At 39.7% G+C, this 26,822-nt stretch overlaps 1 long non-coding RNA gene and 1 gene segment (V, D, J or C); both read left to right on the top strand.

The window, feature by feature from the left end:
• LOC136392858 (uncharacterized) overlaps positions 1–26,822 on the top strand; it is a 355,790-nt gene that overhangs the window by 310,504 nt on the left and 18,464 nt on the right. The gene's annotated exons all lie outside the window — the stretch shown is intronic.
• Positions 317–7,556, top strand: LOC136394707 (immunoglobulin lambda variable 6-57-like). The segment is given in 3 exon segments: positions 317–406; positions 529–863; positions 7,320–7,556. Coding segments are annotated over 3 exon segments (618 nt in total).

Below are 26,822 nucleotides of genomic sequence, written 5' to 3'. Positions count from 1 at the left end.
GGGGCCCTATCAGGACCAGGATTGGGGCAGGAGCCCTGAGACCCAGCTGTCACCCAAGGTCACCATGCCTCCTACATTCACTGGAGAACACACACGTGCCCTTAGTCTTCAGCTGTGGGTTCTCTCCCTGACTCTTGCAGGTTTCCTGTGTCATCCTTGGGCTTGGCCCTCCCTCTCCCCTAGTTCAGCAGGAGTCTAGCTCTGTATGTAAGAGGAGCCTAAGGAAAAGGAAGATTTCACAGCCTCCAGAAAGAGGAAGATTTGCATAGACTTCCCCCCCTGTGTCAGGGGGACATATAAGAAGTGTAAAGGCTCAGGCCTGGCTGTGGGTCAGGAAGCAGAGTCTGGGGCGTCTGCACCATGGATTGGGCTCCACTCCTCCTCGCCCTCCTGGCTCACTGTACAGGTGGAGCCTGAGGGAATTCTGGGAGGGCACCTGTTTGTCACCTGGGAGGATGACCTCTCCCCCCTCCCTGGGAAAGGGGTCTGTTCTGTCCTCCTGATCTCTGTGTTGCTCCCTCCTTGCAGGGTCCTGGGCCCAGTTTGTGCTGACTCAGCCCCGCAATATGTCAGAGTCTCTCAGACAGAAGGTCACCATTTCCTGCACCCGCAGTAGCGGCAACATTGGGAGCAGCTATGTGTCCTGGTACCAGCAGCGCCCGGGCAGTGCCCCCACAACCGTGATCTACCTTGATAACCAGAGACCCTCCGGGGTTCCGGATCGGTTCTCCGGGTCCATCGACAGCTCCTCCAACTCCGCCTCCCTGACCATCTCTGGGCTGAAGCCCGAGGACGAGGCCGACTACTACTGTCAGTCTTATGATAGCAGCTATAAGCACACAGTGCTTCCAACTCACGGGGAAGTGAGACCAAAACTCCCCAGAGCCTCCCCGTCCTGGGTCTGCCCTCACCGTCTGCAACACAGAGAGGAGTTTCTTTCTGTCTCTTACTTTAAAGTTTGTGTTGAGATTGTCTGTTTCTATGTCCTTCTGTTTTTATTTTTCCAGCTTACCCCTATGTCTTGATGATGATTGCCTATTTCCATTGCAATCATTTCATGGAGGTGATTTCATTCAGTACCGAGTTCCTGAGTCTCTGCGCATCTGACATCGGAGACAGGGTCATTGCCTGTGGAGAGGGTACACATGGGATATTTAGGAACATCCTTTGGGCTCCACATCTACATTGCTAGTAGTACCCTCTTCTCTAAGTAATGACCCATAAACACACCTTCAGACATTTCCAAATGTCCCCTGAGGGATCCTAATCAGCACAGTCTCTAAATTACTGTGTTAAAAAGGCGTGTTTTCAGCCTTAGGACACCTTCAACATTTATTCTTGTTTAGGCCATTCAGCTGAACGGAGACTAGATGTGTCATCTCTCTGTGCTTCTGCATTTCCAGCTGTTAGACAGGACAGTTACACACACTCACATGAGGTCAGAGAGTGTGACCTAGTCACATGGAATCTCCTGTCAACCAGAGAGCAGAGTACAATATTTGGCCAAACTATGTGTACAGTTCATATATTGAAATTTTATACAATGCACATGAAAATATAGCATATCTATCTTCATATATTATCTTTTGGTGTATTTATGCTTTTAAGAGTATTTTTTAAATGTATCTATCAATTTTAGAGAGAAGAAGGAAGAAAGACAGACAGACAGAAACACTGATCATTTCCTGTGTGTGCCCTGACCAGGGATCGAACACACGAACTTTGCGTAATGGGATGACACTCTAAGCACCTGAGCTATCCCTTCAGGGCTGGAGTATTTTTCAAGCATGAGACACAAGGATGAATAAAGACATGATAGTTCTTGTACTCTTGGTGTTTGTTTTTTTCTGTGGGTCTGAAAAGAACAGGCATCTGTTTAAATTTACCCTCTTCTCCCATTTCTGTAAATGTCATGGATACACTTAGGCACAGAGAGAGACAATGCAAATCCCTCCTCTTTGGAAGTGTTTTCCAGGCCAGTGGTCCCCAACCTCTTTTGGGCCACGGACTAGTTTAATGTCAGAAAATATTTTCACGGACCGGCCTTTAGGGTAGGACGGATAAATGTATCACATGACCGAGACAAGTGTCAAGAGTGAGTCTTAGATGGATGTAACAGAGGGTAATCTGGTCATTTGAAAAAAATAAAACATCGTTCAGACTTAAATATAAATAAAACGGAAATAATGTAAGTTATTTATTCTTTCTCTGTGGACTGGTACCAAATGGCCCACAGACCGGTACCGGTCTGCGGCCCAGGGGTTGGGGACCACTGCCCTAGGCTGCCTCTTTCTCCTCATCACCCCTCACCATATATTATAAAGTTAATAACTGCCTTTCTTTTATATGTAACCACAGAGATGAGAAATAATAGATATGTGTATTCCAAACTGCCCTCTTGATGTTCCGCTTATCTGTCAGACCTCACCCTTACTGGCCTATCACCCCTGAGACAGAGGAATTCCAAGAAGCTGACAAGCTGCCCCAAGGGGGGCTCTGGACATACCAGGACTTTTGATTCAACACCCCCATGCTCGAAATTCTTCTTGACCCCATATAATTTATACTGGTGCACTTCTCCCGGAGCAGTGCCCCGGCAGGTCTGTCTCCCCTAATAAAGCCTGCACACCTGGTGATAGAGTGCAGTCTCATTCTTACAGTGACAATCACTGCCCCACTGTCAGCAGCTCAGCACAGTGGGTGTAACAGCTCCACATGTGCAGGGCCAGTGGAACCTGAACACCCCCCAACACACTGACCTACCGACCTACCACAGCTCAGCAGGAGGAAAGCTTGATTAAAGGAAGAGTAAATAAACATGGAGGTTTCTAATGTAATCTCCAAATGTCCAAGACCCAATAACTAATATGTCGGGAGCCGATCCACTAATGCTGGCTAACTAGGTCACAGCAGAAGAAGATCCACAACTGCTGGCTGACAAAGTCACAGCAAAAGAAGATAGAGTCACCGCAGTAAGACCAACAGCTGCGGGTTGACAAAGTCACCGCAAGGAAAGGCACAACGACACTTCCCCCTTTAATCTTTTGAATTAATCTGGCCTTATATCCCCCCTTTTTCTGGGTGTGTGCTATTATTTGTGACACAGGAATAATAGTACCGTACTTTCCCTGTAGATTTGTAGTAATTTCTTTGGAAATGAGACAGAAGGTGTAAGTTCCACAGAAAAGCCTGTAAGTCCCTTGATCTGGGCTCATAAACATAAGAGGCTGGCTATGATATCCCTCGTAAAGGGTTAAGTTTGTAGGAGAATTTCTTATTAATCATGTTAGAAAGAATATAGTTAGAACTTAGCTAGTATATGAATATAGTAAATAAATAAAGTTTAACTAGACATTAGAATCTTAGGTAAAGTGTAGTGGAGTGGCCTGTTGCATGGCCTTGGATAGGAGTGCAGCTGGCTAGTAAAAAATGTTTTGTTAAAAGACTTGTTTTATCACTAAAGGCAGTTACTGGGCTTTCTCAGTGAGACATTCTCATGAGATTTATATACTTTCCCAAGGTTTTTCGTTCAGATAATAAAGAGGAATATAGAAGAATCCATAGCAGCAATAGCAACTAATGCCTTCTGATATTATGTTGCTACTAGCTATCTTGCAGGTGCACTCTATGTATCTTTAAGTAAAAATTACTCTTAATACTATGTCAGTTTCTTAATAGCAAGCCTTTTGTAGTCTTGTGAGAAAAGAATTAGGACACTACATGAACTCAAGGCTATTTGCCTGAGCAAGCGGTGGTCCTCTGCTAGTCCTTGATGATTTCGTCTGCTATCTCTTTCTGTGCCCTTGACTCACAACAAGAGTAAAATAGAGTTATTAATTAGTACCAATCTTTTAGAAGTTTGTACCAATATTATTATTACTATTGTTTAACTGTACTTTGAATAACTTACCACCTGACTTGTAGCTTATAGATATGAATTAACTGTTATCTAAAAATATGTAACCATAGTGAAACTAAAACAATGATGTATTCAAAATACCATGTGATTGTAACTTAGTGTGTGTGCATAAAAAGTAATGTTAGACCAGCCATTGAGAGAGATGCCTGGCAGTAAATGCTAACTAGAGAATAAAGAGAAAGAAAAGAATTCGGCTCTCTCACTCGATTTCGCCGACGCCGTCTCCTCCTGTGGGACCCCTGGATCCCCCCGGGGCTGGACCCCGGCATTTGGTGCCCCATACAGGGACTCACAGGTAATCCCCCCTCGTTGTCTCAGGACAGCTAGGACTCCACTCAGGGTGCTACAGACCCCCCTGTAAGAAAGACAGGGTGAGGATAGGTGGAGAATTTCAGAACTTAAGATTTTGAGAAGTCATGGGCCATACTGAGTCTAAAGAAAGAAGACTCTTTATAAAAGTCATTAAGTATACACTTTCCCAAAAAGGAGTTAAGGTCTCCTCTAAACAAGTAGCTCGTTTTATGAAATTCGTACAAAAATGTTCTCCATGGTTTCCAGATGAGGGAACGCTTAGTTTCGAGAAATGGGTTAAAGTTGGAGAAGATTTAAAACTTTATTTTGAGCTACATGGACCAGAAAAGGTCCCAGTTGATACATTTGCTTTATGGAGCTTGATTAAAGATGCCTTAAATCCAGAACATGAGATGCATAAACTTTCTAAGGCAACTGCTCCTCCAAAAGAAGAGACTCCGTTAATTAGAAGTAAAAGGCAGTCTCAAGATACTACAAATCATGCTATGGCCTCTTTAAAATTAAGTAAACATCAGGATGATAGTGAAAATCATTTATCTCCAACAGATGAGGCTGAATTAGAAGATGAGGCAGCTAAATATAATAGGGATAATGAGGATTGGAAGTCAAAAACAGTCTTGCCCATATTATATTCCTCCAAGACTGACAAAAAGGATGAAAATAAGGCTATTAAAATGTCTTTGCCTCTACCAGTACAATCACCAGATGTTAAGGAAAAGAAAAAATCATCAGGGTTAACAGGGTTGCAGAAGGCAATTCAAGCTTCTTGCGACCAAGGGGAAACTGATTTGGCATTATGTTTTCCTGTGGCTGTGGCTGGTGAATTTGATGATGAGGAGAATCCTACATGGGAGCCGCTTTCTTATAAATTATTGAAAGAGTTGAAAATGGCTTGCAGTCAATATGGACCCACCTCTCCTTATACTATGTCTTTGATAGAAACAGTTTCTCATAATTGGATGACTTTTTATGATTGGGAGCAAGTGGCTAAAGCTTGTTTATCTGGAGGAAATTATCTCCTTTGGAGAGCTGAATATGAGGAGCAAGCTAAACAACAGGCAGTTAGGAATAGGAGGATTCATAATCCTGTGATTAGAGAAATGATTACGGGAGAAGGAGAATTTGCTGATGTTAGTGAACAGTTAAAACTTTCTAAACCAGCTTTGATACAAGTGAATGGTTGTGCTATATCAGCTTGGAGAAAGTTGCCGGCTTCGTCTGGTGGAGATGTTACTGTGGTAGGAGTAAAACAGAAAGGTGATGAACCTTATGAGGAGTTTGTTGCTCAGTTGATTCAAGCAGTAAGAAGAGTTATTTCAAATGAGGCAGCAGGAGATATTATAATTAAACAGTTGGCTTATGAAAATGCTAATTCCACTTGCCAGGCTATGTTGCGGTCAGTGAGGAGAGAAGGAACGATAGGGGATTTCATCAAAGCCTGTCAGGACGTAAATCCTGCTTTTGTTCAGGGAGTAACTATTGCTGCAGCTTTAAAAGGAGAAACGTATCCTCAATTTATTAAGACCATGTATCAAGGAAAAATGCCTTCTGTCAATGAAGCTTCCTCTAAGGGAAGTCTTACTTGCTTTACTTGTAATCAAATGGGCCACTTTAGCTGACAATGCCCTAACAAGAGTAAGCAAGCAGGCCCAGGAGTGCAAGAAACAGCTCCCATAATTAATAATGCTAATAATAATGTCCCATTGCCTAAGACTTTGTGTCCACGCTGTCAAAAAGGATTTCATTGGGCAAAGCAGTGCCGTTCTAAATTTCACAAAAACGGACAGCCATTAGGACCAAAGTTAGGAGTAGAATGGCAGCCCCCACATAATCCAAATCTGACAAGTAATCAAAGTAGCAATCAGGGAAACTGGCAAGGGGGTCAGCCTCAGGCCCCGATAACAATTGGGGCCAGCCTGAATCCATTTGTCAACTCCGGTCTGTCTCAGACCTCACTCGGGCCTCCCGCGTGGCAGGCAAGAATTCTACCACTGAACCACCCATGCCTCCATGCAAAATATGAGAAGCAAGCCTCTTGTGGGGGTTGAAATGGAGGGATTTCGGCTGCAGGTTGTAGCAGCTATTAGAAGTCAAGAATGATTAGAAAACTGAGATGAGTTTTAAAGTTGTGTTATTATCTGATTTTTAGTAAAATAGAAGGACTTAAGAGTTTGGAAAAATTACAGTTTTTTTTGTTTTGTTTTGTTTTGTTCTCCTCTTTCTCTCAACTCATTTTATTTCTTTCCTGTTCTATGCCTGAAAAGAGGGCAAAGGGAACACCTGTTTGGATATGGCTAAACAAAATCTCATAAATGGCCGTTCTTGAAACTTTTCAAGAGAGAGTTCTGTTTAGTTTCTATCCAATATGTTCCAATCAAAATTGCCCTGTGTAAAAATCAAGCAGGCCATATTCTAATCTCTAAAATCCCGGGTTTCTCTCTAATTTGTCTGATTTGTCTACTTTGTCTGATTCTTGTTTGTGTTTGGTCTTTGTTTAATGTTGTCTAAATGTAATTTTTTAAGTTCTTGCATGCAAAAATTGAATATGCCGGCTCTAATATTATAAAAATACCATCCCTACAAATTTATAATTTTAATTGAAACAAGTAAAGCGCGCTCATTTAAATTTAAATAATATGAAATATGAATCCTAAAGACTTGTTAATTTTGACTAAACTGCTTCAAGCTTCAGGCTGCTTGCTGTGGCTACAGAGCATGAAGCAGAGTAGATTTGCCTAACAAAGGTGTAGATTTTTTTAATATAGAAAAATAATAAAAGTCACACTAGAATTTTCCAGCTTTAACGTGTTCTTTAAATTGCCTGTTAATTAATGGAGTAGAAATGTTTTTATGAATACAGAAAACTCATATACTGGAACTCCTGCAAATCTTCTTTATCATGCTTTTTACTTTAAAAAATTTCTTTTGAATGCTGATATACAGAATTATTCAACACCTGAGACACTGGAATCTGGATCTGGATAAGCCTAAACCAATGGCAAAGTGGAAGGATTTATTGACAGGTCAATGGAAAGGTCCAGATGTAATTTTAACTCAAGGGAGAGGGTATGCTTGTATATTTCCACAGGACGCTGACTCGCCTCTTTGGATCCCAGACCGGCTGATTCGCCATGCCTCGCCGGAGGTCTCCGCTGCCGCCGCCGCCCCCTCCTTATCTCCTCCTCCTTATACACCATCCAGCCCAGAGGAGACTTCTGTGCCACCCGCGTCATCAGTGACTTCCCAGCAGAGGTCATCAAGGAGCTCTCCGTATGATCCTGTTACTCGAGGGATACAGCGATTGTCACTACAGGGAGCTAGATGACCTCCCTATCAACGGATGGCTCGCTCTACTCGAACTGTCAACCCACCAACCTGGGGCCAGTTGAAGGTGTTGTCTGAAAGGGCTGATTCAATTTGTCGTCAGCAAAATATAGAGCGTAACCCTGTTAATATGTTTATTGCTATGCTAGCTGTACTTTCAATTCAGGTACTTAATGTTGAGGCTACTGGACAAAACAAATCTTATTGGGCTTATATTCCAAATCCACCATTAGTTAAGCCTGTTACTTGGGGAGGAGACGATATACCTGTGTTTAATAATCATACTAAGTTTTTGGGAGGATCATGTAGTTCTTTTATTATGCATAAAACTGATTCAAATTTCTCATTTCATGGAAAAACAGATAAGGTACCTATATGATTTATGTTTACTAATACTCACAAGATTTCTGGATGTTTTTCTACTACACTTAAGACTATTTTGACTGACTCTCCTAAAAGTAATAAACCTGGACACCCAACAAGAGACTTATGGTCTCTCACAATTTTAATGCCTGGAGGCCCTGACACCCATGAGTATAATCCTGTTACATTGCCTCCTAAGGGATTTCACCCATGTAAACTTTATCCTCCAAAAAAGGCAACTCAAGAGCCTTACTGGTGGTCTGTAGAGAATAGATTTGGTTTTCCCCCATGGCAAGAATGTGCATATTACAATTATATGAATTATACTGCATATGCTGTTAATTTCACTGTACAAGATTGGTCTAGTCCTTATTTTGAATATGATTATAGAAAATTAGTGCAGGAAATGAGAGGCGATTACAGTTGGTCAGATAAATATAATCCTTTAAATAAAATCATCACACGTTGGCAGTCTGCTGGATGGATACCTGCACAGCTGACTTATCAGGATGAATTAACCACCAGGTATCAAACAAAGCTTTGGCAGCTAATTGCAGCTGCTGCACCAGCATATTTGGTTAGGCCTTACCCTTATCCTGTTCAAAATATTTTTGTTCAGGCTTGTGTACAGGCTCCTTATGTACTCTTGATTGCTACAATGGACAGTAATCTTTCTGTTAGTACTTATAATTCTATGTTTAGCATTTCCTGCTCTCGCTGTGTTTTAACAAACTGTCTATCTATTGACACCAAAGCTCAAGTTATGTTTATTTTGCGACAGCCACCTTATGTGATGTTACCTGTTAGTCTGTCTCAGCCTTGGTATGATGACCCAGGGTTGCATGCACTACAGGCTGCTTCTGAAGTGCTTGCTCACCATCGAGGAAAGCGATTTGTTGCCGAATTGATTTTGGGAATTACTGCTCTTATTGCTATTATAGAATCTGTAGCTGCTTCCACCACTGCTTTAGCTCAATCAGTTCACACTGCAAATCATGTAGATAGTTTATCTTGTAATATATCTCTTGCATTAGCAGTACAGGAGACTATAGATAGAAAGTTAGAAATGAAAGTGAATGCTTTAGAGGAGGCTTTTATTCACATATGTAATGAGTTGTTAGCTATGAAGGCTAGAATGACTCTTAGATGCCATGCAGGATTCAGGTGGATATGTGTGACTCCTTTAGAATATAATCAGTCTATCATAGCATGGAATAATGTACAGAATCATTTGTTAGGTGTATGGAATAATAGTGATATTAGTTTAGATTTGAGGGAATTACATCAGCAGATACAAAACTTAGGACATTCAGGCTCTTTAGTCTCTGCCTCAGAAGTAGCTGATCAATTTGTTGAAAACATTAAAAGTATGTTTTCTATGCATGGCCTGACCTCTCTGGCTACTGATATAGGCATAATAATAGCTGTGGCAATTATCACTCTTCTTGTCCTTCCAGTCATATTCCGACTCTTAAACAGCAATCTCAGAGAAACAACGGTGAAAATACAAAAGCTTTATTTAAATAATAAAAAAGGGGGAGATGTCGGGAGCCGATCCACTAATGCTGGCTAACTAGGTCACAGCAGAAGAAGATCCACAACTGCTGGCTGACAAAGTCACAGCAAAAGAAGATAGAGTCACCGCAGTAAGACCAACAGCTGCGGGTTGACAAAGTCACCGCAAGGAAAGGCACAACGACACTTCCCCCTTTAATCTTTTGAATTAATCTGGCCTTATATCCCCCCTTTTTCTGGGTGTGTGCTATTATTTGTGACACAGGAATAATAGTACCGTACTTTCCCTGTAGATTTGTAGTAATTTCTTTGGAAATGAGACAGAAGGTGTAAGTTCCACAGAAAAGCCTGTAAGCCCCTTGATCTGGGCTCATAAACATAAGAGGCTGGCTATGATATCCCTCGTAAAGGGTTAAGTTTGTAGGAGAATTTCTTATTAATCATGTTAGAAAGAATATAGTTAGAACTTAGCTAGTATATGAATATAGTAAATAAATAAAGTTTAACTAGACATTAGAATCTTAGGTAAAGTGTAGTGGAGTGGCCTGTTGCATGGCCTTGGATAGGAGTGCAGCTGGCTAGTAAAAAATGTTTTGTTAAAAGACTTGTTTTATCACTAAAGGCAGTTACTGGGCTTTCTCAGTGAGACATTCTCATGAGATTTATATACTTTCCCAAGGTTTTTCGTTCAGATAATAAAGAGGAATATAGAAGAATCCATAGCAGCAATAGCAACTAATGCCTTCTGATATTATGTTGCTACTAGCTATCTTGCAGGTGCACTCTATGTATCTTTAAGTAAAAATTACTCTTAATACTATGTCAGTTTCTTAATAGCAAGCCTTTTGTAGTCTTGTGAGAAAAGAATTAGGACACTACATGAACTCAAGGCTATTTGCCTGAGCAAGCGGTGGTCCTCTGCTAGTCCTTGATGATTTCGTCTGCTATCTCTTTCTGTGCCCTTGACTCACAACAAGAGTAAAATAGAGTTATTAATTAGTACCAATCTTTTAGAAGTTTGTACCAATATTATTATTACTATTGTTTAACTGTACTTTGAATAACTTACCACCTGACTTGTAGCTTATAGATATGAATTAACTGTTATCTAAAAATATGTAACCATAGTGAAACTAAAACAATGATGTATTCAAAATACCATGTGATTGTAACTTAGTGTGTGTGCATAAAAAGTAATGTTAGACCAGCCATTGAGAGAGATGCCTGGCAGTAAATGCTAACTAGAGAATAAAGAGAAAGAAAAGAATTCGGCTCTCTCACTCGATTTCGCCGATGCCGTCTCCTCCTGTAGGACCCCTGGATCCCCCCCGGGGCTGGCTGGACCCCGGCACTAATAGGACATTTCATATCTAGAACCAAATAAATAAAATAAAAATTTGACTAAGAAAATCTCTGAAACCAACACTGACATGCCCCAGATGATGAAATTACAAGACAGATGTTTTTAGGACACAATCATGAAATCCATTCAACAAGCAGCTAGTGACATTCTTAGCAGAAAACGGAAAGAATCTCAAATAGAAAATAGAAGTAATAAAAAGAAGCCAAATAGAAATGTAGAACTAAAAAATGCAATAGATGGTCACTTTTCTAGATGCATCAATAATAGGCAATGTTTATTGATTTTATTTGTTTGCAATATGTTTATAGATTTATTGGTTGATTGTTGAAAAGAAAATTGGCTACTTGTTGGGCAGATAAAATATATTATGCTCACTTTGTTAAAGTGGCGCTGCCCATGTGGAGGCCATTGCCCAGGTGATATAAATGTGTGTCTCTCTGGGCAGGCAGAATCCTTGTAGCCTGGGGCTTGGTTTTGGGATTAAGCCTTTCCCACCCTTTTTTGATGTGGGGTGGTACAATCCAATCATGCCTCAGAGAAGAGACTTTGTATTAGAGACTTTCCTATTTTGTATATTAGATTAAGTGTTTGGATTTCTACACTATAAAATAGGGGCAGAGCAGGAGATTGTTCTCTTGGTTCCTGGGATGATTAGCATGAGAGAGCAGAGGGAGCAGAGCAGAGAGCAGAAAGAGGCCATGTGGCCAGGAGAAGCAGCCAAGATGGCGGAGTGCTGAGTGAGATGCCAGTTTGTGTAGTGTTTGTATCTGGGATAAGGAAGGAGATGGGGAACTGAGGAGAATAAGGCTGGTGAGTTAGAAACCTTTGATTCTAGGAAACTCGGATAAGTCAGTAACTTTGTGAGCACTGAATGTGAGTGGGTTTTGGAGCCCAGTGTGTATTTTTACTTGCCCGCCGGGTGCAAGCTAGAATTAAAGACTATGGCCCATCACTTTTTGGCTCCGCTGTTTCTTTGCTGACTGTCCGAATCCAATGCGAACCTGCATGGGCCAGGCTGCTCTGATGGTGGCCCTGGCCATGGCTCCTGGCTTTACAGCTACCATTCTTACTGCTGTTCCCACCACCCTGAATAATCTGTTTAGGATGTCACCAGGAGGAGCTATGGATCTTCTCTAAGTTGCAAGGGCTAAAATGAACTAAAATGTTTCTAACTGAATGGACCCTGTGCTCATGCACATGGCCTGAATTTGAGGGGACAGTAAGTGCTTCCTCTCGAGGAACAAAGGCAAAGCTTACAACCACCCCAGCCTCTTCCTAAGAGTAAAACTGCAAACTGGGTCTAGGACCCAGAAATGGATGATGTTGTGGGCTTATACTTGCATAATGCCCCACCAGACCCACCCTTTACCCAGGAGGCTGAGGAGATAAAGGGACACACCAGACAACATCAGCCAGATGAGACCAAAAGATCTTGGAAAGTCTCCACCATACCTTTCCTCCATCTACTTTTCACTCTCTGCTCAGGTTCATGGACATTTCAGAGACCAGCCTTTGGAGGGATCTCTCTGCCTTCTTTCTTCATTCCTGACTGTGTCTCTTTCTAATTCAGAAGGCAGTTAGCAGGCTGTATTGACTCAAAGGCCCTCTATGACCGTGTCCCCAGGAAGGACAGTTACTCTCACCTGTGGTTCCAGCACAGGAACAGTTACCAATGGTCACTATTCACACTGGTTTCAGCAGAAGTCTGGCCAAGCTCCCAAGAGATTGATTTATGATACAAGTAGGAACAATCTGGTACCCCCATCTGTTATAAGTACTGTACCCCAGATTCTGAAAGGCACTGTACCTCACTTCATCGGGTTTACATAGAGAAACCCAGTCCAGATGAATTTTGAAGAGTTTTATTGGAGGAGATTTGTTAAATATGCCGGCTGCATATGGCTGACACGGGGCAATTGCAGATCCAAATCTTGAGTGCTGAGTACATTTCAGAGGCTGGGTATATACCCCTTGACTACATACAGGTTGGGGGAACATGACACAATCATTGATAAGATTAACACTTAACAAGATTTACATTACATTTACAAGATTAACATTTGACAAGATTACATGAACAAGATTAACATTTGTCTAGGAGATTTACAGAAAACATTAAAACTTTCAAGGTAATACAATCAAAGACATTCACAAATCCTTTCAGTATCTATCTCTCCTCCTTTGCCTAGAGGTACATGTAATCTCAGGATTCCAGGAAGGGAGGGAGAGCTAAGATCAGGTAGGATGGTATGTGAATTTTGTCTCTTATTGAAAGCAAAAGGGAGTTCTTCAGATAACCTTAATCCTTTCAGAGAACTTAAAACCAAGTGACCCTAGTTGTTCTTGTAAGTCAGGAGACTTCTATATTCTTTTTCCTCAATTTTCCAAATAAAGGACAGGAAAGCCTGACCTTTTCCTTCTAGAATATCAATATTAATTTTGCAGCTTTTTGGTACCTTACAACATTCCCCACTGGTTTTATATCCTAAGTTAAATCTTTGACTTAATTTACTGAAAAATGTGAGGCTGTTGTGTAAGGATATTAACTTATAACATGCAACAGATATTTAACAGATAGCATTAATAGCAATACAGTTTACTAAAGAAACAAATATTGCCTGACCAGGCAGTGGCACAGTGGATAGAGCATCAGACTGGGATGCAGAGGACCCAGGTTCAAGACCCCGAGGTCGCCAGCTTGAGTGCGTGCTCATCTGGTTTGAGCAAAAGCCTACCAGCTTGAACCCAAGGTCACTGGGTCCAACAAGGGGTTACTCAGTCTGCGGAAGGCCTGCGGTCAAGGCACTTATGAGAAAGCAATCAATGAACAACTAAGGTGTTGCAACGCTCAATGAAAAACTAATGATTGATGCTTCTCATCTCTCTTTGTTCCTGTCTGTTTGTCCCTGTCTATCCCTCTCGCTGACTCACTCTCTGTCTCTGTAAAAAAAAATACATAAATAAATAAAAGAAACAAATATTATTGATTCATTTTCTATAGATTATACAAACCTTTTGTAATGTACATAAAACTAATTGACTTTTTTTCTTTTTTTTTAATTTTATGTATTCATTTTAGAGAGGAGAGAGAAAAGGAGAGAGAGAGACAGAGAGGGAGAGAGAGAGAAGAGAGAGACAAAGAGAGAAGGTGGGGAGGAGCTGGAACCATTAACTCCCATATGTGCCTTGACCAGGCAAGCCCAGGGTTTCGAACTGGTGACCTCAGCATTTTCAGGTCGATGCTTTATCCACTGCACCACCACAGGTCAGGCCAAAACTAATTGACTTTTATAACAATTTACTTTTAGTCAGAACTCTTAATTTTAAAACTTTTAACTTTTAGTGACAATGAAGGTGGCTTTCATTTTACTCTAGTTTTCCTTTTCCCCAAAGTCTGATTAAAAAGGAGTCCTTACTGAGTTTCTTCATACATTTGCTGTATGTAGACAAACCAGCTTCTGGTTTGTGGTTCGAGTAGGGCATACCATCCTTCTACATTGGCAGCAGTGGGTGTTGTCAGGATCACGGTGTGTGGACCTGTCTATGTGAGAGTCAGTCCTTGGGTGATGCACTGGATCTCTGGGTAATGCTGAGCAGTTTTCTGAGTTACCTGTAAATCCTGCCAGTACTTAGGGAAGGGTGGTTACATTACTTTTACTATTTCATTCATGCATTTTATTTGCCTTGAACCATTGTGCCTGTAGGCACAATGAAAATTCAAATTAGCTTTTAATTAATATTTGGTTCCTTTTCTATTGGCTTTGCGACAGTGCACACAAATGCAGGCCCAACACTAGAATGGGCAAGCTAAACCTGCAAAGAACTTTTTAAAATTTATTTATTAAATTTAATGCAGTGACATTGACAAATCAGGGTACATATGTTGAGAGAAAACATCTCTAGATTATTTTGACATTTGATTGTGCTGTATACCTCTCCCCCAAAGTTAAATTGTCTTCTGTCACCTTCTATCTGGTTTTCTTTGTACCCCTCCCCTCCCCCAACCCCTGTCTCCTTCTTCACCCCATCCCCGACACCCCCACCCACCACCCCTGTTGCCATCACATTCTTGTTCATGTCTCTGAGTCTCATTTTTATGTCCCACCTATGTATGGATTCATATAGTTCTTAGTTTTTTTTTTCTGATTTACTTATTTCACTCCGTATAATGTTATCAAGGTCCATCCATGTTATTGTAAATGATCCGATGTCATCATTTCTTATGGCTGAGTAGAATTCCATAGTATATATGTACCAAAGCTTTTTAATCCACTCATACTCTGACGAACACTTGGGGCTGTTTCCAGATCTTCACTATTGTGAACAATGCTGCCACAAACATGGGAGTGCATTTCTCCTTTTGGAGCCGTTCTATGGTGTCCTTGGGATATATTCCTAAAAGTGGAATAGCTGGGTCAAAAGGCAGTTCGATTTTCAGTTTTTTGAGGAATCTCCATACTGTTTTCCACAGTGGCTGAACCAGTCTGCATTCCCACCAGCAGTGCAGGAGGGTTCCCTTTTCTCCACATCCTCACCAGCACTTATTCTGTGTTGTTTTGTTGATAAGCGCCATTTTGACTAGTGTGAGGTGATATCTCATTGTGGTTTAAATTTGCATTTCTCTAATGCTTAGTGATGTTGGGCATTTTTTCATATACCTATTGGCCATCTGTATGTCCTCTTTGGAGAAGTGTCTATTCATCTCTTTTGCCCATTTTTTAATTGGGTTGTTTGTCTTCCTGGTGTTGAGTTTTACAAGTTCTTTATAAATTTTGGTTACTAACCTCTTATCAGACGTATTGTCAAATATGTTCTCCCATTGTGTAGTTTGTCTTTTTATTCTGTTCTTGTTGTCTTTAGCTGTGCAAAAGCTTTTTAGTTTGATATAGTCCCATTTGTTTATCCTGTCTTTTATTTCACTTCCCCGTGGAGATAAATCAGCAAATATATTGCTGTGAGAGATGTCCGAGAGCTTACTGCCTATGTTTTCTTCTAAGATGCTTATGGTTTCACGGCCTACATTTAAGTCTTTTATCCATTTTGAGTTTATTTTTGTGAGTGGTGTAAGCTGGTGATCTAGTTTCATTTTTTTGCAAGTAGCTGTCCAATTTTTCCAACACCATTTGTTAAAGAGGCTGTCTTTACTCCATTGTATTTCCTTACCTCCTTTGTCAATTATCAGTTGTTCATAGAGCTGTGGGTTTATTTCTGGGTTCTCTGTTCTCTTCCATTGATCTATATGCCTGTACTTATGCCTTTACCAGGCTGTTTTGAGTACAACGGCCTTGTAGTATAACTTGATATCAGGAAGTGTGATACCTCCCACTTTATTCTTCTTTTTTAAGATTGCTGAGGCTATTCGTGTTCTCTTTTGGTTTCATATAAATTTTTGGAATATGTGGTCTATATCTTTGAAGTATGTCATTGGTATTTTAATTGGTATTGAATTGAATTTATAGATTGCTTTGGGTAATATAGACATTTTAATGATGTTATTCTTCCTAACCATGAGCATGGTATATGTTTCCACTTGTTTGTATCTTCCTTGATTTCTTTTATCAATGCTTTGTAATTTTCTGAGTACAAGTCTTTAGTCTCCTTGGTTAAGTTTATTCCTAGGTACTTTATTTTTTTGGTTGTAATTGTGAAGGGGATTGTTTCCTTAATTTCTCATTCTGACTATTCATTGTTGGTGTATAAAAATGCCTCTGATTTCTGAGTATTGATTTTATATCCTGCTACTTTGCTGAATTTATTTATCACGTCCAGTAGCTTTTTGACTGAGACTTTAGGGTTTTTTATATACAATATCATATCATCTGCAAATAATAATAGTTTTACTTCTTCTTTTCTAACGTGAATGCCTTTTATTTCTTCTTCTTGTCTGATTGCTGTTGCTAGGACTTCCAGGACCATGTTAAATAAGAGTGGTGAAAGGGGGCACCCCTGCCATGTTCCTGATCTTAAGGGTATTGCTTTTAATTTTTGCCCATTGAGTATGATGTTGGCTGTGGGTTTCTCATAGATGGCTTTTATCATGTTGAGGTATGTTCCCTGTATTCCCACTTTGCTGAGAGTTTTGATCATGAATGGGTGCTGGATTTTATCAAATGCTTTTTCTGCATCTATTGAAATTATCATATGGTTTTTCTCCTTCTTTTTGTTTATGTGATGAATCACATTGATTGATTTACGAATATTGTACCAGCCTTGCCTCCCCAGAATAAATCGCACTTGATCATGGTGTATGATTTTTTTCCATATATTGTTGGATGCGGTTTGCTAATATTTTGTTGAGGATTTTAGCATCTATATGCATCAGAGATATTGGCCTATAATTTTCTTTATTTGTGTTGTCTTTACCTGGTTTTGGAATCAGAATTATGCTCGCCTCATAAAAGCAGCTTGGAAGTCTTCCTTCCTCTTGAATTTTTTGAAATAGTTTAAGAAGGATAGGAGTTAGTTCTTCTTTGAATATTTGGTAGAATTCCGTTGTGAAGCCATCGGGCCCCGGATTTTTCTTTGTTGGGAGTTTTTTGATAACTGTTTCGATCTCATTTGTTGTAATCAGTGTGTTTAGGTTTTCTGATTCTTCCAGATTGATTTTTGGAAGATTGTATGCTTCAAGGAATTTTTCCATTTCATCTAGGTTGTCCAGTTTTTTGGCATACAGTTCTTCATATTATTTTCTTACAATATTTTGTATTTCTGTTGTGTCAGTTGTTATTTCTCCACTCTCATTTCTAATTTTATGTATTTGAGTCCTCTCTCTCTTTTTCTTGGTGAGTCTACTTAAAGGTTCATCAACCTTGTTTACCTTTTCAAAGAACCAGCTCCTAGTTTCATTGGTCCTCTGTATTGTTTCTTTAGCCTCTATGTCATTTATTTCTGCTCTGATCTTTATTATTTCCTTCCTTCTACTACATTTGGGCTTTACTTGCTGTTCTTTTTCTAATTCTTTTAGATGCAGGGTTAAGTTGTTTATTTGAGCTTTTTCTAGCTTCTGAAAGTGTGCCTGTAGTGCTATGAACTTCCCTCTCAGCACTGCTTTCGCTGTGTCCCATAAATTTTGAGTTGTTGTATGCTCGTTGTCATTCATTTCTAGGAATTTTTTTATTTCTTCTTTGATCTCATTCTTAATCCATTCATTATTTAACACCCTACTATTTAGTTTCCATGTGTTTGAGAATTTTTGAGCTTTTCTGTTGTGATTCATTTCTAGTTTCATGCCGTTGTGATTAGAGAAAGTGCTTAATATGATTTCAGTCTTCTTAAATTTGTTGAGAGCACTTTTGTGCCCTAACATGTGGTCTATCCTAGAGAATGTACCATGAGCACTTGAAAAGAATGTACATTCTGCTGCTTTAGGGTGAAAGGTTCTGAAGATATCTATTAAATCGAGTTGATCTAGTGTTTCCAATAAGTCTGCTGTTTCTTTGTTCATTTTCTTTCTTGAGGATCTATCTAGTGATGTTAGTGGGGTATTGAAATCCCCTACTATTATAGTATTGCTGTTGATCTTGCCCTTTAAATCCATCAAAGTCTGCCTTATATATTTGGGTGCTCCTATATTAGGTGCATAGATATTTATAATAGTCATATCTTCCTGTTGGATTACTTCCTTTATCATTATGTAGTGGCCATCTTTATCTCTTACTATATCCTTTGTTTTAAAGTCCAATTTGTCTGATATACGTATTGCTACCCCAGCTTTTTTTTCATTTCCGTTTGCATGAAATGCTTTTTTCCATCCTTTTACCTTCAATCTATGTGTGTCTTTTGTTCTAAGGTGTGTCTCTTGTAGACAGCATATGTATGGGTCCTGTTTTCTTATCCACGCAGCTACCCTGTCTTTTGATTGGATCATTTAATCCATTTACATTTAAGGTTATTATTGATATGTAGTTGTTTATTGCCATTTTCTTCTTTAAAGGTGTATTCCTTTTTTGCTATATTCTTTTCCCACTTTGATCTGTTTACAACAGGCCCCTTAACATTTCCTGCAGCATTTGTTTGGTTGTAATGAATTCCTTGAGTTGTTTTTTGTCTGGGAAGCTTTTTATTTCTCCTTCGATTTTAAATGATAGCTTTGCTGGATAAAGTAGTCTTGGTTGTAGGTTCTTGTTCTGCATATTTCTTGCCATTCCCTTCTGGCCTCAAGTGTTTCTGTTGAGAAGTCAGATGTCATCCTTATGGTAGCTCCTTTGTAGGTGATATCTTTTTTTTCTCTTGTAGCTTTTAATATTTTCTCTTTATCACTTAGCTTTGGTATTTTATTTATGATGTGTCTTGGTGTAGGTTTCTTTGGGTTTCTCGTTAATGGAGTCCTCTGTGCTTCTTGGACTTGTGAGAGTTTCTCTTGCATTAATTGAGGGAAGTTTTCAGCTATGATATGATTAAACAATATCTCTATTCCTTGTTCTTTTTCTTCTTCTTCAGGAACCCCTATGATGCGGATGTTATTTCTCTTCATGTTGTCACAGAGCTCTCTAAGGGTTTCCTCTGCCTTTTTGAGTCTCTTTTCTCTTTTCTTCTCTGTTTTCATGCCTTCATTCCAGTTGTCCTCTAATTCGCTGATTCGATTCTCTGCTCTATCTATCCTGTTTTTAATTCCTTTCATTGTGGTCTTTATTTCTGATATTGTATTTGTCATTCTGACTGATTCTTTTTTATACTTGTTATTTCTTTATTTAGGTGTTCATAGTGACCATCCATTGTTGTTCTAAGATCCCTAAGCATCCTTACAATCATTATTTTGAACTCTGCATCTGGAAGTTTGATTATTTCCATATCACTCAGTTCATCTTTTGAAGGTGTCTCTTGTGGTTTCATTTGGATTGCACTTCTTTGTCTTCTCATTGTCTGTTTTTGGGTTTTTTTATTTGTAGAGTTGGTTGAGTCTAGGCTTGGTGTTGTCTGCCTCCAGTTGTCACTTATTTCTAGGTCTTCTTGGGTTGGTATCAGCTGTTATCTGTAATCCACTTTCGGAATTGGGCAGCTCTGAAGTCTTGATTTGTTTGTTTTCTTAACAGGTGATAGTCTTGTTTACTGATCTCAGCAGGGGGCTTCCTTGAAACTGTATCCAGGAATGTGGTGGGTGTAACCTGAGACTCTGAAGGCCTCTTTAGCCAGCTAATCTCACTGGGGGCAGGGTGTTTTCTCAGCTTCAGTAGGGGGAGGTGTATCTCAGATCTCCATGGAGACCTGAGTTACTGCCCCTCCTCCCCACTTCTTGTTTTCAGCTGTGTCTTGTTGCGCTGATTGGAGCTGGATAGATGTCTGGAGATCTCTGATCCGGAAGCAATTCAGCTCTGTTTTGTGAAAGATTCAGTCTCTCCCCCAGCTATGGCCACCTCCAGCATGGATGAGTCAGCTTTTTTAGTTCGTTTCCTGCATTCCTTAGCCCCTCACAGTCTGTCCCTCTCCCTGTCCTTTCCACTTGGGAGAGAAGCTGGTCTTTTCAACACACCTCGCTCCCTGGTCACCAGGTAAATGGCTGTGAGCAGTAGTTTCTGCTCTTTTCCCTATGTGAGATCCTCTCTGGGCTCTCAGCCTCACCCCCCCACCCCGTTCCTGTAAGCAGAGGAGATTCAGGTGCTCCCTACCAGGATTGTGGCTTCTTCTTTGCTCCTTGGTTTTTGAGAGCTGTTCTTGCAGTTCAGAGTTGGTTTTTCATGCTGATTTTTCCTAAATTGATTTGTATTCCAGTTTGGTGGTGAGAGCTGGGCGTCTGTGCATCCGCCTACTCCGCTGCCATCTTCCTTCTCCCAAGAATTTTATACAGCAATTTTCTTATTCTGCTTTGTATTCACTTGCACACAACTAAATACTCAGATATTATGCCTTTTGTAATAGATTCTAAGTCTGGTTTTTTAAATTATTCTTTTTCTGTTGGCAAAATCTTTTTCTAATTAGTTTCAAATAAAGTTTTGACAATAAGGGTTCCAAAGCCCCACTCGTTTTGAGTGACATTTTTCTATTCATTTGAATTTTTAATTCTTATGTTCCGATTTTGAGGCAGACTGGAAAAATATAAAATAAACAATAAAATCCAAATAGCTAAATATAACAAGTGTCCTAATACAATAAAGTGACTAAAGCCTACTAGATTATCAAACAAAGTTCTAACCAATATAATAGGATTCAAAATAAAATTCTTACAGTCTCAAATGTTCTTAATATGTTAACATAATTTCACTAAATCTATGTTGACACTATCACTACCTTATATTATTTGCAAATGTAACTAAATCTTACTTCAGTCTGAGAAATGTCCCAAAGAGCAGGAGTCACATATATTCAGGAAAAGTCCACAAGGTACTGAAGTTGTGGTCATATTTTACACCCTACAGCTAGAGTTCAAGTCCTAATGATCACTGCTTTTACCTGGAATTAGGAGCAGGTCCCAGCCTAAAATAGGTATGAGGGTATTTAGACAAGAAGATTAACAGGGACACTATACATTAAATAAAGCAACAAAAATTAGACTGTCAATACCCACAGTAGAGATCTTCAAGGGATAAATAAAACTCAAATATTCAGGCAAGGCATATTAAATGGCCCTTGTGTTCACAAGAAGTGAGATTGGTTTATCTGCCTAATTCCATAGGCTCATCCACAGTGACGTGAGGTGGGGCCAATGGCCCTGGGCACCTTTTTAGCCTTCAGTGTCAAGTCTCAGCATCCTTGGAAAGGTCAGAGCAAAGGTAGCTGGAGCAGGGCTGGAAGAGATTGAACTCTCCCTCTGTGAAGCAAGGGGGCAGCTTACCTTCTTGTATCCCTTTTTCCACAGCAAAGGCATGTCCCTTGTGGGGCCGAGAAGCCTGGCAGGCTTTAGCTCAATGACCTTTCTACTCTTGAAGCAGGGCCCTGATGAAAACTTATGAAACCCCTTTGGGGCGCTGGAGTCTTTAAGGACATAAACCATGAGCTGGTATTTTCCTGATCTCTTTTGGGCTCCATTTGCCTTTTCTGTTCCTTTTTTGGTCATTATAGACCTTAAAAGCCATGCTCAGAATATCTTGCAGAGGGGCTTGAGGGCCCTTACTTTTGGAAAAAAACAAAAACAGCATTATTAGCTGGATCAAATAAAAGAGGTTTGTAAGAGAAACAGGTTTGGTGACTCCTTTAGGATTCCAGAGTCTCTCCACTGCTAAATAACTTAGTTCATTAGCATTCAAAATAAATTTTAACAATACTGTTACAAAATGTTAATAAACTAAACATTACATATCAAGACATTATTAACAATTATTACATATTTCCTAATATTTAAATCAAGATTTCAATATCACAGGGCTATAAAACAGCAAATAAAAGAATTAACAAAAGACCTTTGAAATAACATATACATTTTAACATGAAAAATATTTTTTACACAATAAGAGATTCTTGGTACAAACTACCCAGCTGGCAAAGAGATATTAACTTTCATTTGACTCACAGTAATTTACAGTATTAAGTCAACATGAGGAGTGGGATGCCTAAGAGGGAAGCAGACTCCAAGAACTGAGAACTTGCTGTTTTACCCCTCCTTTTATTTCTACCATTTGTCCTGTAGCCAAGCTCCTTAGCAAAAAAATGGAGCTTCTCCCAAGCAGGACTTGAATCAATCTGCCACCTGCAAACTAACTGCCTTGCTTTGAACAGCTAATTCAAATACAAATTTTTACAAAATTACTTTCCCAACAGTGGGTTGCTTTAGCCTATATGAGGTTTTTAATTTCCCGCAATTTCTTTCTATAACTTCTTACACACCAGTGGAGGGCAATAAGCCATTAATCACAATCCATGGAAGGCTCACATGACCCCTATGTCCTAGGGAGAGGAAGGGAGAGGCAGCTGGAAGGCCTGTCTCTGATAATCCCATCCCCTATAATCCTGTTACTTATGATCCCATTACTCATTCTGGACAGTCCTGATAATCCCATCCCCTATAATCTTGTTACTTATAATTCCATTACTCATTCTGGACTGTCCTGATAATTTCATCTCCTATAATTCTGTTACTTATGATCCCATTACTCATTCTGGACTTTCCTCATAATCTGATTTTCTATAATTCTATTACTTATTATCCCATCACTTATTCTGAAATTGCAATTTGTTTCAAAGAACTAATAACCAGTAAGGCCCACACTCATGGTTTGTTAATTTCTAAATCCTTTTACCTGACCCTGTTCTTTTTCTTTTTCTAAGATTTTTCTAAAGCAAAGTTCCAATTTTTATACTATTCCTACCTTGTATTTTCCAAATGGTAAAACTTCTTTTGGTTAGTAGGTGGATATCTGAAACTAGTTTCTATTCTATTCTTTCTCTAGTCACTTCACCCTTAGTTGTCCCTGCCAATTTACTCTAGCCCCCTTCCCCCACTGCTGTGCACACAGCATGTCCTGGTCCTTCTTTCTGCTCTTTTCTCACTCAAACTGCTTATTTGCCAGCCCTTCACCCCAGAGGCTGTGGAAACATTTCAAACTGTGCAGAGAAAAGGCAGGAATTAGTACACTAATAAAAGCAAGAAAGATAAGACAGACAATTAAATAGCACCCAGAATAAGATAACACAGACAATAACTAGCACCTGAAATAAAGAGTGTTTGACTATAGAGGACACAAGACAAGAAGTAGGAACCAACAGAAGAGAATAATTTCTTCAGGAGAGAAATCAGACAGAGCCCTGAATTTAGGGGTCTTGAATCCAAGAAAAGAGATTTTATATTTTTGAAGCTTCTTTTATGAATTTCCTTTTACTTTTGCCCAGATTTTTAAATTTTGCATGCAAAAATTTAGTTCAGGCCTTAGAAACAGATACCGTTGCACATTAAACCAAGACTTCGTATACACAATTTAGAAATTAAGTAATTTAAGTGAGTGTGCTTTACTTATTCCAATTAAAATTATACTAGAGATATTTTTTGACAAACAAAGAGACAAAACAGATTACTTACCCACACATCTCAATAGACAAAGGAAGGGGTTCCACTCTTAGGTTTAAGCACCAGAGATTCCCATTCACACACCAATCACTCAAGGGCCTCCCACGTGTTCTCTTAGCCATGTTCCCAGAACTTATGCTTAGGCACCAGAGATTCCCATTCACACACCAATCACTCAGGAGCCTCTTAGGTGTTCGCAGGCCTCATCCCTACAAGGACTTTAAACTTAAACTCAGGAATTTTAGACAACAGAAAAGAAAAGAATGAGATCTCGACAAACACAGAGAAGTTTCTGGCAGTTCAACATGAGATTAATCAATCCAGGCTAGCTCAACCTCTACCAGTGTCCTTCTAAAGTATGAGCAGATATCCCCAAGAGCCTCAAGCAGGACCCAATCCCACTGTACCTCTTATAGAGAAACTGACATCTCTGAAGGCCCGAGACAGACTAATCCTAGACCGATTCAATCCTCATTCCTCCCAGACCAGAAACAATTGTCCCCACTAAATGGCATTTTACCAAGAGCCTCAACTAGATACTTCTGGAAGTCCTGGACAGGATGAAGTCTCCACTAGTACCTCTCTTAGAGAAACAGATATCCCTGAGAGTCTCAAGCAGGACCCAATCCCCACTAGTCATCCTTCCAGAGTATAACCTGGGAAGGACCAAGAAACTCTCCACTGATGTCTCAGTCTTGGAGAGTGTACTGCAAACATGCCGACCACATCTGATTTATTTTGCAGCAACCAAAACATAAAGATTCTAAACTAGTTACAAACAGCAAAGTAGTTCCAAAGGCTCTACATGCTCCACTGGAGTTCCACATCTCCGGAGTTACAAATCAGCAAAGCCTCAAATCTACCCTACCTACAACCTAGTCCAAAACAAAAAAGTGAAATCAAGAATTCAGAGGAAAGCCAGAAAATCAGTAAAGCAAAAAGAGTTGCTTTACCTACCTCCTTGATTCCTCTGCCAAATTGTCCAAATTCTCAAATTTGGGAATGGGAGGCATCTATCAAAGAACTGTCCAAACCCACAGGAAAACAGGGAGCCCTGAAAAAATATCAGGGGGCACCTCTCCTCGAAATTTAAGCAGGATTAGTCAGCTCCCCAGAAAGACCATTAGATTTGGGGTGTCTCTACCCAGAGATGCAAAACACCGGATTCCGGACAAGTCCCCAAATGTTATAAAGTACTGTACCCCAGATTCTGAAAGGCACCATACCTCAATCCATCAGGTTTACATAGAGACACCCAATCCAGATAAATTTTGAAGAGTTTTATTGAAAGAGGAGATTTGTAAAATATGCTGGTCTCATGTGGCTGACACAGGGCATAACAGACCCAAATCATGCACGCCAAGTACATTTCAGAGGCTGGTTATATACCCTTTGACTACATACAGGTTGGGGGAGCATGACAACATGACACAATCATTGACAAGATTAATATTTAACAAGATTTGTGTTACATTAACAAGATTAACATTTGTCTAGGGCAGTGCTAGTCAACCTGGTCCCTACTGCCCACTAGTGGGCATTCCAGCATTTATGGTGGGTGGCAGTGGAGCAACTAAAGTATAAATTAAAAGATAGATTTAACTATAGTAAGTTGTTTTATAAAGATTTATTCTGCCAAACTTGGTGAAAATCCGACATAAAGTACTTGGTAAGTAATTATTATATGCTTTAACTTGCTATAACTCTGCTTTATAAGTTTTATAAAGTAAAGTTACTTCACTACTTTATAAATCACTATTACTGTGAACTGGTGGGCGGTTAGAAAATTTTTCTACTAACAGAGATACTAAAGTGGGTGGTAGGTATAAAAAGGTTGACTACCGCTGGTCTAGGGAATTTACAGAAAATGTTAAAACTTTCAAGGTAATACAATCAAAGACTTTCACAAATCCTTTTAGTGTCAATCTCTCTCCTCATTTGCCTAGAGGTACATGTAATCTCAGCATTCCAGGAAGGGAGGGAGAGCTAAAATCAGTGTAGGATGGTATGTAAATTTTGTCTCTTATTGAAAATGAAAGGGAGTTCTTCAAACAACCTTAATCCTTTCAGAGAACTTAAAACCAAATGATCCTAGTTGTCCTTGTAAGTCAGAAGACTTCTATATTCTTTTTCCTCAGTTTTCCAAAGAAAGGACAGGAAAGCCTGACCTTTTCCTCCTAGAATATCAATATTAATTTTGCAGCTTTTTGGTAACTTACAACACACCCAGTTCTCAGGCTCCATCATTTAGGGCAAAGATGCCCTGACCCTCTCAGGAGCTCAGCCCAAGAATGAGGCAGAGTACCACTGCTGCCTATACTACAGTGGTGATTGGCACAGTGCAAGACCCAGAAGGGGAACCAGGACATTAACCTTGGCTTGACAGAGTCTGGATATGATTAAGGTCCTGTGACACTGTTATCATGTAACCAGACACATGAGCTCCCAGGACAGCCAAATTGTTGACCATACAGGAGGAGAGGTGAAGGGAAGGGTCTGGATTGATTTTATTCCTGTCTGAGTCCTAAATTTATAAACAACTTTGAAAGAACTATTTCATTAAAAGCAGAAATTAACTATTTTATTTTGTTGCTGGAAAGCAATCCAATGGAGGATTGACACTCAGTTAACTATAAGAGGAAAAACAGAATTTATTAAAACCAGTGGAGCACGAGGGGCCTGTGGCTCCCAAGACACAAGCTCCCCTAAATTAGATCCCTTACATCTTATATCCTTTCACAGAACACAGGTTCACATATATTGATCTCGTAATTCCTTTGTCTATAGCAGGGGTAGTCAACCTTTTTATACCTACTGCCCACTTTTGTGTCTCTGTTAGTAGTAAAATTTTCTAACCGCCCACTGGTTCCACAGTAATGGTGATTTATAAAGTAGGGAAGTATCTTTACTTTATAAAACTTATAAAGCAGACTTACAGCAAGTTAAAGCATATAATAATAATTATTTACCAAGTACTTTATGTCGAATTTTCACTAGGTTAGGCAGAATAAATCTTTATAAAACAACTTACTATAGTTAAATCTATCTTTTTATTTATACTTTGTTTGCTCCGCTACCACCCATCATGAAAG

This window comes from Saccopteryx leptura, chromosome 2, assembly GCF_036850995.1.
Source record: "Saccopteryx leptura isolate mSacLep1 chromosome 2, mSacLep1_pri_phased_curated, whole genome shotgun sequence".
Lineage (NCBI taxonomy): Eukaryota > Metazoa > Chordata > Mammalia > Chiroptera > Emballonuridae > Saccopteryx > Saccopteryx leptura.
Note: the sequence above shows the minus strand (reverse complement) of the source record. Positions and strands in the feature narration are given on the sequence as shown.